Source organism: Oncorhynchus clarkii, chromosome 31 (genome assembly GCF_045791955.1).
Source record: "Oncorhynchus clarkii lewisi isolate Uvic-CL-2024 chromosome 31, UVic_Ocla_1.0, whole genome shotgun sequence".
NCBI classification, from domain to species: domain Eukaryota; kingdom Metazoa; phylum Chordata; class Actinopteri; order Salmoniformes; family Salmonidae; genus Oncorhynchus; species Oncorhynchus clarkii.
Genome location: NC_092177.1, coordinates 33,459,765 through 33,473,779, shown reverse-complemented (window position 1 = coordinate 33,473,779; position 14,015 = coordinate 33,459,765). Strand labels below are relative to the sequence as shown.

Below are 14,015 nucleotides of genomic sequence, written 5' to 3'. Positions count from 1 at the left end.
TTTGTCTTGCGCTTTCACCCTCTGAATGGCACACATACACGATCCATGTCTCAATTGTCTCAAGGCTTAAAAATCCTTCTTTGTTTTGTACACTCAGTGTGCATTAATGCCAAAGTCTCCATAAAGACCCACTTATGTGAAAAATCACATTAGTATTTTACATGCCAGCTCTTTATGACAATGTCCTCTGTGAGTGGTTTTTCGATGGTAAACAATGCCGTATGCTATGTAGAAGCTAATGAAAAATAAAATGTTCTGTGACATATAGTGCTCAGATTAGCCCACCAGTTTCTTGTTTGTAAGACTCGATAATATCAGTGTCTTGTTTCCTAGAATTGTTTCAAAATGGAAACAAAGTCCACCTTATACTTAGTGTCATTGAGTTATTTTCAGGTTGGCTGAAGGTGTATCATAACCAATTTGGCATCACTTGAACAGTAATCACTCTGCTTACTCTTGAGATTAGCTCGGGCTAGCACAAGAGTGCTCTCAAGCCTCACTGTCAATCCCCTTTGGAATGTACCGTGGAGAGCAAATGGGAGAACAATAGAAGATGGTTGGGCCCCAGTCCCATCGCCAATCATAGAGAGGGAGGAAATGTTTGTCCACAAACAAGTGGCTAACCTAATCAACTGAGCTCAGATAATGGCCCCTTGCTTCGCTGGGACGGAATTGAAAACTCAGGGTATTGGGAGATTCTCAAGGCCCTCTCTCCCAAGATCTTTTCCATCACAGTGAACCAAACATCCGGAGCCAACAGGTTTATTTAACAGGAGCTAGCCTCCCTCTCACCGCTCCACGCCTATTTTCCTCAGCTTAGCTATTTCGCTGTGTGTAGAAGCCTTATTTCTCTCTTCCTCTTGCCAGTGACCATCGGCCCTTACTTTATAATGACCTCTCTCCATCTCAATTTTCCTATTCCTCCATCTTTGCTCAAATGGTTCCCCAAGGACAATTAAACCAGAGAAGAGGTCTGATTTTAGCCCCCTTACAATCACAAAGGCAAAAGATCAGTTTGGATGACCGCGCTCAGACGGTGGACAAATCAAGTAAACTGCTTGACGCGTTGGGCCACGTAAATTCCTAATAAATGTAATTCTACAGTTGAATGGATACAGGCCATTTGGTTCATTAGAAAAAAAAGCCCTGTTTCTTGCCATCAGATGAGCATTGCTTGTGTTTAGTTAATAAAGAGAGCAGGTATGAAAGTCAATTGTGTCCAGTCGACTAGATTAAAGGTTGAACACACTCCGAGTGATCCACTCTTGTCATTCACTCATAATTGTCTGGTAATCTTATATAGAGCCATGGCTGTATGAAGTAATATTCGTTAATGTGTTAAAACATTGAAATGATGAATACAGTAGATGGCGACTAAAATAAAGTCTTATTAGGCTTTCTATGACCACTATCTGTTGCTCCTCTCATTGGTTGACAACAGGTGAGGTGAAAACGGAGGACACGGCAAATAAGGAAACAGCGGAGGAGAAACCGGAGGAGGAGGAGAACGATTATCACCGCAGCGACGAGCAGGTAGGTGGACGTCCACCACACGCCGCCTTCATTTCCTGCAGGACAGGAAGGAGTCATGTCTGAGCTCTTCTTTCATTTTCTCTTTTCGGGTGCCATGAAATTACAGGCCCCATGCTTTGTCTGCTCAAGTGGAATCTCATAAACATTATCCTAGGTTATAGGGGAATGTATTTTATACCATCTATTGCATTTTGCCTGTCATTGCTCATCCAAATATTTATATGTATATATTCTTAGACCATTCCTTTACATAGATTTGTGTATTTAGGTAGTTGTTCTGGAATTGTTAGATTACATGTTAGATATTGATGCACTGTCGGGACTAGAAGCACAAGCATTTCGCTACACTCGCAATAACATCTGCTAACCATGTGTATGTGACCAATAACATTTGATTTGGATTTGATTTGATTTGATTTAGGTGAACTATTTTGTAATGACCAGTTCACTACATGGTAGGCCTATAGTTGTTTTGAGTCGTATATCCACGAGTAGACAACCCAGCATGCCGCACATACAGCTCATTTAAAATACGGAAGGGTTTTTACACAAATTTCGTCTTGATGATCATTTGTATTCCAGTACATTCTCAGCTCTGTGGACGATATCAATAATGCAGAGAGCTTTTATTGTCTCTGCTCGGCGCCATTGTATTCACAAACAGTATTTTCCAGAAAAGAGCCGCCGTACACGCGTCACCGCTATATAGCTTCAGGTGATTGGCTGTTTAACATGTAGCTATTGTCTCCGTAAAGAAAAGATCAACATGTTTTTGGAAAAACACGCAGTGTCGACTTGCAGCCAAGCGCCACGTCCTCTCTACTTGGCCGGGAGATTGTACCAGAGGTCAAAGGTCCCGCTCTTTTGGTATTCAGCAGAGGTGTGGAGTGTTGAACGAATAGCTAATAGAGCTGCTAAGCTTTGTGAACAGAATACGCGGAGGGCAGAACTGCTGTCCAGCGTCATGTGAGGCACGGGAGAAAGGGAGCGGGTGAAAAGGAGACAGTGGGGGGAGGATGTGAGAAAGAGATAAAAGAAAAAAAGATTTGGAGGGTCGAGATAGAAGCCCTTTAAGACACCGTGGGTGAGAGAGTCTGCTAAAATGACATGGCTGCTATGGAATTGTGGAGGAGATGAAGAAGCGCGTGAGTGAAAAGGATGGATAGAAGGAGGTCAAATCAAATGTTATTGGTCACATACACATGGTTAGCAGATGTTAATGAGAGTTTAGCAAAATGCTTGTGCTTCTAGTTCCGACAATGCAGTAATAACCAAAGAGTAATCGAACCTAACAATTTCAGGCGAAGAGAGGAATGAGAAACAGAGAGATCAGGTCAATGGGGAGAGAAAGAGAGGACACAGAGGGGGGAGGTTATGCAGAAAGGGACGAATTGATAACCAAAAAAAGAACAGAAACAAAAGATGGCGAGGACGGATATAGGCAGTGTTAAGATTCGTTACTCGGAATAGTAATATACAGTGCCTTGCGAAAGTATTCGGCCCCCTTGAACTTTGCGACCTTTTGCCACATTTCAGGCTTCAAACATAAAGATATAAAACTGTATTTGTTTGTGAAGAATCAACAACAAGTGGGACACAATCATGAAGTGGAACGACATTTATTGGATATTTCAAACTTTTTTAACAAATCAAAAACTGAAAAATTGGGCGTGCAAAATTATTCAGCCCCCTTAAGTTAATACTTTGTAGCGCCACCTTTTGCTGCGATTACAGCTGTAAGTCGCTTGGGGTATGTCTCTATCAGTTTTGCACATCGAGAGACTGAAATTCTTTCCCATTCCTCCTTGCAAAACAGCTCGAGCTCAGTGAGGTTGGATGGAGAGCATTTGTGAACAGCAGTTTTCAGTTCTTTCCACAGATTCTCGATTGGAATCAGGTCTGGACTTTGACTTGGCCATTCTAACACCTGGATATGTTTATTTTTGAACCATTCCATTGTAGATTTTGCTTTATGTTTTGGATCATTGTCTTGTTGGAAGACAAATCTCCGTCCCAGTCTCAGGTCTTTTGCAGACTTCTTCCAGAATGGTCCTGTATTTGGCTCCATCCATCTTCCCATCAATTTTAACCCTCTTCCCTGTCCCTGCTGAAGAAAAGCAGGCCCAAACCATGATGCTGCCACCACCATGTTTGACAGTGGGGATGGTGTGTTCAGCTGTGTTGCTTTTACGCCAAACATAACGTTTTGCATTGTTGCCAAAAGTTCAATTTTGGTTTCATCTGACCAGAGCACCTTCTTCCACATGTTTGGTGTGTCTCCCAGGTGGCTTGTGGCAAACTTTAAACAACACTTTTTATGGATATCTTTAAGAAATGGCTTTCTTCTTGCCACTCTTCCATAAAGGCCAGATTTGTGTAATATACGACTGATTGTTGTCCTATGGACAGAGTCTCCCACCTCAGCTGTAGATCTCTGCAGTTCATCCAGAGTGATCATGGGCCTCTTGGCTGCATCTCTGATCAGTCTTCTCCTTGTATGAGCTGAAAGTTTAGAGGGACGGCCAGGTCTTGGTAGATTTGCAGTGGTCGGATACTCCTTCCATTTCAATATTATTGCTTGCACAGTGCTCCTTGGGATGTTTAAAGCTTGGGAAATCTTTTTGTATCCAAATCCGGCTTTAAACTTCTTCACAACAGTATCTCGGACCTGCCTGGTGTGTCCTTGTTCTTCATGATGCTCTCGGCGCTTTTAACGGACCTCTGAGACTATCACAGTGCAGGTGCATTTATACGGAGACTTGATTACACACAGGTGGATTGTATTTATCATCATTAGTCATTTAGGTCAACATTGGATCATTCAGAGATCCTCACTGAACTTCTGGAGAGAGTTTGCTGCACTGAAAGTAAAGGGGCTGAATAATTTTGCACGCCCAATTTTTCAGTTTTTGATTTGTTCAAAAAGTTTGAAATATCCAATAAATGTCGTTCCACTTCATGATTGTGTCCCACTTGTTGTTGATTCTTCACAAAAAAATACAGTTTTATATCTTTATGTTTGAAGCCTGAAATATGGCAAAAGGTCGCAAAGTTCAAGGGGGCCGAATACTTTCGCAAGGCACTGTATGAAATATTATTTGTTATATTAGTTATTTCTTTACGCCGTCCATTCAGTACGGATAAGCAAACTTTTTTTATTTACTTTGTGATTTTCGCCATTGTTTGGTATTGTTTGTCCTTAATAAGTAATCCCTTTGATGCTTTATATTTCAATGCGTTATTATGTGCAGGATCAGTCTGACAGTTTGCATTCGCCGTCATTTAACCCACTCGTCATTTGAGTTTTGATGTCAGCATTTGAAGTCGGCCTTGTTGTGACTTGATAGCCGGTATTTAATGGCTTTAATATGTATATTTCGTTTCGTGAAGATGCCAAAATGTTCATGGACAATATTCCTTTGATGTGTTAGATTTATGAAGATGGAATTTTGTTGTGATGATAGACCTTTTTCTTGCTGTTTTGAATGACATTTATCAGACATTTCTATTGTTTTTATGGACATTACTATAGAACACTTGGAAACGTTATTTATGGATATTTTGGTTATTATAATGTGCATATACAGTGGGGCAAAAAAGTATTTAGCCAGCTGACAAATTGTGCAAGTTCTCCCACTTAAAAAGATGAGAGATGCCTGTAATTTTCATCATAGGTACACTTCAACTATTTTTTATGAATTTATTTGCAAATTATGGTGGAAAATAAGTATTTGGTCACCTGCAAACAAGCAAGATTTCTGGCTCTCACAGACCTGTAACTTCTTCTTTAAGAGGCTCCTCTGTCCTCCACTCATTACCTGTATTAATGGCACCTGTTTGAACTTGTTATCAGTATAAAATACACCTGTCCACAACCTCAAACAGTCACACTCCAAACTCCACTATGGCCAAGACCAAAGAGCTGTCAAAGGACACCAGAAACAAAATTGTAGACCTGCACCAGGCTGGGAAGACTGAATCTGCAATAGGTAAGCAGCGTGGTTTGAAGAAATCAACTGTGGGAGCAATTATTAGGAAATGGAAGAGATACAAGACCACTGATAATCTCCCTCGATCTGGGGCTCCACGCAAGATCTCACCCCGTGGGGTCAAAATTATCACAAGTGAGCAAACGGTGAACGGTGAGCAAAAATCCCAGAACCACACGGGGGGACCTAGTGAATGACCTGCAGAGAGCTGGGACCAAAGTAACAAAGCCTACCATCAGTAACACACTACGCCTCCAGGGACTCAAATCCTGCAGTGCCAGACGTGTCCCCCTGCTTAAGCCAGTACATGTCCAGGCCCGTCTGAAGTTTGCTAGAGAGCATTTGGATGATCCAGAAGAAGATTGGGAGAATGTCATATGGTCAGATGAAACCAAAATATAACTTTTTGGTAAAAACTCAACTCGTTGTGTTTGGAGGACAAAGAATGCTGAGTTGCATCCAAAGAACACCATACCTACTGTGAAGCATGGGGGTGGAAACATCATGCTTTGGGGCTGTTTTTCTGCAAAGGGACCAAGACGACTGATCCGTGTAAAGGAAAGAATGAATGGGGCCATGTATCATGAGATTTTGAGTGAAAACCTCCTTCCATCAGCAAGGGCATTGAAGATGAAATGTGGCTGGGTCTTTCAGCATGACAATGATCCCAAACACACCGCCCGGGCAACGAAGGAGTGGCTTCGTAAGAAGCATTTCAAGGTCCTGGAGCGGCCTAGCCAGTCTCCAGATCTCAACCCCATAGAAAATCTTTGGAGGGAGTTGAAAGTCTGTGTTGCCCAGCAACAGGAATGGGCCAAAATACCAGCAACAGTGTGTGAAAACCTTGTGAAGACTTACAGAAAACGTTTGACTTCTGTCATTGCCAACAAAGGGTATATAACAAAGTATCGAGATAAACTTTTGTTATTGACCAAATACTTATTTTCCACCATAATTTGCAAATAAATTCATAAAAAATCCTACAATGTGATTTTCTGGATTTGTTTCTTCTCATGTTGTCTGTTATAGTTGAAGTGTACCTATGATGAAAATTACAGGCCTCTCTCATATTTTTAAGTGGGAGAACTTGCACAATTGGTGGCTGACTAAATACTTTTTTGCCACACTGTATGTCTCTTCTTTCACCCATTTTTGTGGAACAATTCCATTTCAATATAGGCTACAAGCGTTTTTCCATTCAGTGTTTCAGAACATGATTGGAGAATGGTGCTCGTTTAATAAAGTTAGATCAAAGCTGAATGTCTGCAAGATCACATAATGATAGTGTTCTACATAGTCGAACCGAATAGTTTATTTACCACATTTTATTATGAGATGGTAAGATGATTGTGCGAATGGTCCGATTGTTTGCTCATGCAGCCAAAACTGAACAGTACACGACACAAGGTAAAACAGATTGAAACAAAACACAAGTAGGCTACAGTTTGTGAACTGCATGCCAACCATTTGATATCAATCAGTTTCATGAGAATATGCATTTAAATCTTGAGTGATGTTGCATGAGTGATGTTGCATGGACATTTCACTGGTAAAACTTGAAGAATAAGCCTGTCATTTACGATTGACAGTGATAAATGTGAATAGAGGGTGAGCACATACAGTTAAAGTCGGATGTTTACATACACTTAGGTTGGAATCATTAAAACTTGTTTTTCAACCACTTCACAAATTTCTTGTTAACAAACCATAGTTTTGGCAAGTCGGTTAGGACATCTACTTTGCGCATGACACAAGTGACACAAAAATTGTTTTTGGACCCAATTTCAGTGGGTCAGAAGTTTACATACACTAAGTTGACTGTGCCTTTAAACAACTTGGAAAATTCCTGAAAAGGATATAATGGCTTTAGAAGCTTCTGCAAGGAGAATTGAACTCATTTGAGTCAATTGGAGGTGTACTTATGGATGTATTTCAAGGCCTACCTTCAAACTCAGTACCTCTTTGCTTGACATCATGGGAAAATAAAAAAAAATCAGCCTCGACCTCAGAAAATAAATTGTAGACCTGCACAAGTCTGGTTCATCCTTGGGAGCAATTTCCAAATGCCTGATGGTAACACGTTCATCTGTACAAACAATAGTGCGCAAGTATAAACACCATGGGACCACGCAGCCGTCATACCACTCAGGAAGGAGAGGTGTACTTTGGTGTGAAAAATGCAAATCAATTCCAGAACAACAGCAAAGTACCTTGTGAAGATACTGGAGGAAACAGGTATAAAAGTATCTATATCCACAGTAAAACAAGTCCTATATCGACATAACATGAAAGGCCACTCAGCAAGGAAGAAGCCACCGCTCCAAAAAGAGCCAGACTGGCCTCCCAGGTGGCGCAGTGATCTAGGGCACTATAAATCGCAGCGCTAGCTGTGCCACCAGAGACTCTGGGTTCGCGCCCAGGCTCTGTCGCAGCCGGCCGCGACTGGGAGGTCCATGGGGTGATGCACAATTGGCCTAGCGTCGTCCGGGTTAGGGAGTGTTTGGCCGGGATATCCTTGGGATATCCTTGTCTCATCGCGCGCCAGCGATTCCTGTGGCGGGCCAGGCGCAGTGCACACTAACCAAGGTCGCCAGGTGCACGGTGTTTCCTCTGACACATTGGTGTGGCTGGCTTCTGGGCTGGATGCGCGCTGTGTTAAGAAGCAGTGCGGCTTGGTTGGGTTGTGTTTCGGAGGACGCATGACTTTCGACCTTCGTCTCTCCCGAGCCAGTACGGGAGTTGTAGCGATGAGACAAGATAGTAACTACTAATAATTGGATACTACAAAATTGGGGAGAAAAAGGCCAGACTATGGTTTGCAACTGCACATGTGGACAAAGAGCATATTTTTTGTAGAAATGTCCTCTGGGCTGATGAAACAAAAATAGAATTGTTTGGCCATAATGACCATTGTTATCTTAGGAGGAAAAAGGAGGAGGCTTGCAAGCCGAAGAACACCATCCCAACTGTGAAGCATGGGGGTGACAGCATCATGTTGTGGGGGTGCTTTGCTGCAGGGCCTGGTGCACTTCACAAAATAAATGGCATCATGAGGAAGGAAAATTATGTGGATATATTGAAGCAACATCTCAAGACATCAGTTAAAGCTTGGTCGCAAATGGGTCTTCCAAATGGACAATGACCTCAAGCATACTTCCAAAGTTGTGGCAAAAAGGACAACAATGTCAAGGTATTCTTTAAAAAAAAAATATTTTCCCCTATTTCAGTAGGTTAGTAGTTACTATCTTGTCTCATCACTACAACTCCCATACAGGCTCAGGAGAGACGAAGGTCTCTCTTAACACAGCACGCATGATGATGATGCACAAATGATTCTCTCTACTATTATTCTTACATTTGTCATTCTTAAAATAAAGTGGTGATCCTAACTGTCCTAATACAGGGAATTTTTACAAGGATTAAATGTCAGGAATTGTGAAAAACTGAGTTAAAATGTATTTGGCTAAGGTGTATGTAAACTTCTGACTTCAACTGTAAGTTGAGGTAAAGAAACCGAGGGTATAACATGCCAGTAGAGACTTGAATCTGAAAGTAACGTTACTTGAAAAAGAAACTGTAATAATGCTACAATATTTCAACACAAGTAACTTGTTATATTATTCATAAAAGTAATAGATTACTGTAACGCGTTACCCCCAACACTGCTTATACGTGTGAATTTTGAACAGCCACTCAACCCTATTTGGTAATAGTAATAACAGCAGGAGAGGGCTATGCATGGCTGGTTTTTGGACTTCTTCCACCATGTCTGCTGGGTGACCTTCTAAAGGTTGACCTTGGGGTGGGGAGGGAAGCCAAGGCAGCCTAATGAAAGCAGCACAACACTGAAATTGAAAAGAGGAAGAACCATGAAAGCAAAATTTAGCAGAGTAATGAACGTCTGCTCACGTTGGCAGAGGCACAAAGGTTTGAATTTTCACATCCAGGATATACAGACAATGGAGTGAGTGTATTCGGTGTTAGTTATTTTCAAGTGAAATTAGCTCCCAATTAAAAAAGATACGAGGACACTGCTTGATAATGTGATAAAATGATTTTTCGAAAGACATGACATCAGAATATATAACTCCATGTTCTTGTATGGTGATTTTGGGATGCTAAATATGGACACACAGTTGAATTCGGAAGTTTACATACACTTAGGTTGGAATCATCAAACCTTGTTTTTCAACAACTCCACACATTTCTTGTTAACAAACTATAGTTTTTGCAAATCGGTTAGGACATCTACTTTGTGCATACCACAAGTAATTTTTCCAACAATTGTTTACAGGCAGATTATTTCACTTATAATTCACTGTATCACAATACCAGTGGGTCAGAAGTTTACATACACTAAGTTGACTGTGCCTTTAAACAACTTGGAAAATTCCAGAAAAGGATTTAATGGCTTTAGAAGCTTCTGCCAGGCTAATTGACATAATTTGAGTCAATTGGAGGTGTACCTGTGGATGTATTTCAAGGCCTACCTTCAAACTCAGTGCCTCTTTGCTTGACACCATGGGAAAATCAAAAGAAATCAGCCAAGACCTCAGAAAAGTCTGGTTCATCCTTGGGAGCAATTTCCAAACATCTGAAGGTACCACGTTCATCTGTACAAACAATAGTATGCAAGTATAAACACCATGTGACCACGCAGCCGTCATACCACTAAGGAAGGAGACACGTTCTGTCTCCTAGAGATGAACGTACTTTGATGCGAAAAGTGCAAATCAATCCCAGGACAACAGCAAAGGGCCTTGTGAAGATGCTGGAGGAGACAGGTGCAAAGGTATCTATATCCACAGTAAAACGAGTCCTATATCGACATAACCTGAAAGGCCTCTCAGCAAGGAAGAAGCCACTGCTCCAAAACTGCCATAAAAAAGCCAGACTGCACATGTGGACAAAGATCGTACTTTTTGGAGAAGTGTCTTCTGGTCTGATGAAACAAAAATAGAACTGTTTGGTCATAATGACCATTGTTATGTTTGGAGGAAGAAGGGGGAGGCTTGCAAGCCGAAGAACACCATCCCAACTGTGAAGCATGGGGGTGGCGGCATCATGTTGTGGGGGTGCTTTGCTGCAGGAGGGCCTGATGCACTTCACAAAATAAATGGCATCATGAGGGAGGAAAATTACGTGGATATATTGAAGCAACATCTCAAGACATCAGTTAAAGCTTGGTCGCAAATGGGTCTTCCAAATGGACAATGACCCCAAGCATACTTCAAACGTTGTGGCAAAATGGCTTAAGGACAACAAAGTCAAGGTATTGGAGTGGCCATCACAAAGCCATGACCTCAATCCCATAGAACATTTGTGGGCAGAACTGAAAAAAGCTGACTCAGTTACACCAGCTCTGTCAGGAGGAATGGGCCAAAATTCACCCAACTTATTGTGGGAAGCTTGTGGAAGGCTACCCGAAACGTTTGACCCAAGTCAAACAATTTAAAGGCAATGCTACCAAATACTAATTGAGTGTATGTAAACTTCTGACCCGCTAGGAATGTGATGAAATAAATAAAAGCTGAAATAAATTTCAAATATTATTCTGACATTTCACATTCTTAAAATAAAGTGATGATCCTAACTGACCTAAGACAGGGATTTTTTACTTGGATTAAATGTCAGGAATTGTGAACAACTGAGTTTAAATGTATTCGGCTAAGGTGTATGTAAACTTCCAACTTCGACTGTAACTGTTTCACTGGAATATAAATGTAACATATTTAATAATCTCCCTTAGCCATTGAATCTATCAAGCCATTTTTTGTTCTTAAGTAATCGATACCTGCTATTCGCTACAAAGCTCAAAAAGAGTGAAACTTTGGTGCTCCAAAAACCTTCATTTTACTCAATGCCTTACGCTATTGCATTAGTCATATCTGTGAATTTGCTCCGAGTCATACCAGCGCGGCAGTTCCCTAATGGTTCCACTAATGTAACGGCCCTGAAGACTGCTGCCGAACTACCATTAACTCTCAGTGCCTCACTCTCTCAATGGAAAGCTTTTGTTTGCATCACAATGTTCCCCTCATTGTTTGTTCCATTGAAAACCAACCATTTACACTTTACAGCGGTCTTTACACTTTACAGCAGTCTTTACACTTTACAGCGGTCTTTACACTTTACAACGGTCTTTACACTTTACAACGGTCTTTACACTTTAAGCGGTATTTACACTTTACAGCAGTCTTTACATTTTACGGCGGTCTTTACACGTTGCACTTTACAGCAGTCTTTACACTTTACACCAGTCTTTACACTTTACAGCGGTCTTTACACTTTACAACGGTCTTTACACTTTAAGCGGTATTTACACTTTACAGCAGTCTTTACACTTTACAGCGGTCTTTACACTTTACAGCAGTCTTTGCTTTCGATAGGTTCCATTGCCGCTGAGTATTTATTCCCGGATGATTTTCCACATTTGAGCATAACTCTGGGTCCCGTGTTTTTACTGGCTCTGTTGATGTTTTAGGGAGAAAGACAGGGGTTGCTAATGCCATCTGTTTCTATTAATGCATCCCTGGGTCTCCAGAAATCACCTGAAAATGGCAGTATAAAGCCACTTTACCAGGGCACTTTGTCTGTCTATGCGCCAGTCAGAGGGATAGGCCTGATGCTGGTAATGCAACGTGACTCCTTCAGGCACAGACTTGCCAAGCCACCTGCGGTATGGTCTTCGCTTGCCATGCTTCAGAAGTGTGCCACTCTCCATCTCCTGGCTTCTTGAGAGAATGCCATGGCACACAGTCACCATGGAAGACAGCAAGTCTCATGTGGAATGGTATTTTCAACGTAGTGGTTGATATCACTTTCATGTACAGTATTTGCAGAATACTGAGAAGCCTGGAAGGAAAATTCAAGTGCCACCTCAATCATTTTTTAAATGCGTGTTCATTTGTCTTCCCTCCTGCAGGTCAGCATCTGTTTGGAGTGCAACAGCAGCAAGCTCCGTGGCCTGAAGCGCAAGTGGATCCGCTGCTCGGCGCAAGCCACGGTCCTTCACCTCAAGAAATTCATCGCCAAAAAGCTTAACCTGACATCGTTCAATGAGGTATGGCTAACCCACTTTAAGGCAAGGGGGGGGGGGGGGATTTTCCTGCAGTAAGGCGAATTTGAGCTTGTCTAGTGACGAAGGACCTCTTTTTAAGGAGGCCCCAAGATGTCATCTCTTTAAGCCCTTCCCATGCACTTTAAACTGAAAGATGATCCCTTTTAACAAGGCTTTCTTGGTTCTCTCAAGGCAGTGCATTTGTTTGCCTCATCACATACACTATCCAATCCTCTTCCTCCGCTGTCATTATTCTTCACAACGCTTTTGCCATTCACCTTATGTTCTGGGGAAAATATGCCCTTGTAATATAATTTGCTTTCTGTCTTGTCATTGTGAGTCGCCTGTCACAACTGTATGCGGGAGATGTGATGTAACTTTTAAGCCGGTGTTCAATTTGCCTTTTATCTCGTATCTGTCTGTCTGTCTTGAAGATGTGTGTGTGTGTGTGTGTGTGTGTGTGTGTGTGTGTGTGTGTGTGTGTGTGCGCGTTTGCGTGTGTGTGTGTGATGTCTTCAAAGCGTATGTTTCCATCACCAACGTCTGTGACGCAATACAGCTGTCAGCTGCTCTGTTGTTGTCTATTGAATATCAAGAGCCGTTCTTCATTCAAAATCTATTTTCAACACTAAACATAGAGGTGTACGTCAACAGTCCCTGCTGTGTCAAAGCACATCGCGTCGCTTTCCCATGGGTTATATTTATATCTATAGGATAATTGGAGCATCCATCTTGATATTTCAGCAGACCTCACCAGGCCATGGAGAAGAGTATTCGACCACATGAGCTGAATGCGTTGCGTCACCCACACCATGTGTTTCATCATGTTTTATTTGTTTTCAAACTTGTTGCCATGTCCCTCAGCGCCCAAACACATGTACGCATGGGGAGAAGGAATGTGTTATGTTATTAATGACATTATCAACAATGGAATAAATACTCTAATACATGCTGTCTATTATTGCTGTAACTCTTGCTGTGGCAAGACGGTTTTACTCTGTTACCAAGATAAAATAACATCAAGGCAAAAGCAATGTCTCTCAGTTAGAAGGAAGAGCCAGCTACCAGTAGGTGCTGCTGTGGCAGTGCTGCTTCACACTGGCTTCCTCTCCTCCTCTCTCCCCTTCCCCCCTCAGCCCCTCAGTGTCTGTGTTGGGGAGAGTATTGATTGGCCGAATGCAGATGCGGGCAGCCGCCTCACAGAATATCAATGTTTAATCCACGGAGGAGGAGTGGATTGGCAAGGAAGTCTTTGATTCTATTGGCTACAATGAAGGTTTTTGTGCTTTTCCAAAAGACCCCCATGCGCAAGGTGCTAAGGGCCCACCGGCAAATATACTTTTCCGTCTTTGTTTCCTCTCAAAGAAATGTAGATATTTTGACAGCACAGAGAGACCTCAAGTCTGAATCAGAAGGACTTTATATTAAATATG

General features: G+C 41.9%; 1 protein-coding gene across 2 annotated transcripts in view; it reads left to right on the top strand.

Moving 5' to 3' along the window:
- LOC139390738 (polycomb group RING finger protein 3) overlaps nt 1-14,015 on the top strand; it is a 46,186-nt gene that overhangs the window by 28,258 nt on the left and 3,913 nt on the right. The window contains exons 7-9 of one of the 2 annotated variants that reach the window (XM_071138075.1): nt 1,442-1,533; nt 12,448-12,585; nt 13,327-13,442. In XM_071138075.1, the coding sequence (XP_070994176.1) occupies nt 1,442-1,533; nt 12,448-12,585; nt 13,327-13,368 (272 nt within the window). In that variant the 3' untranslated portion in view covers nt 13,369-13,442. Of the gene's footprint in view, nt 1-1,441; nt 1,534-12,447; nt 12,586-13,326; nt 13,443-14,015 lie in introns of those variants that run through there. The other variant, XM_071138074.1, reaches the window with a different exon arrangement.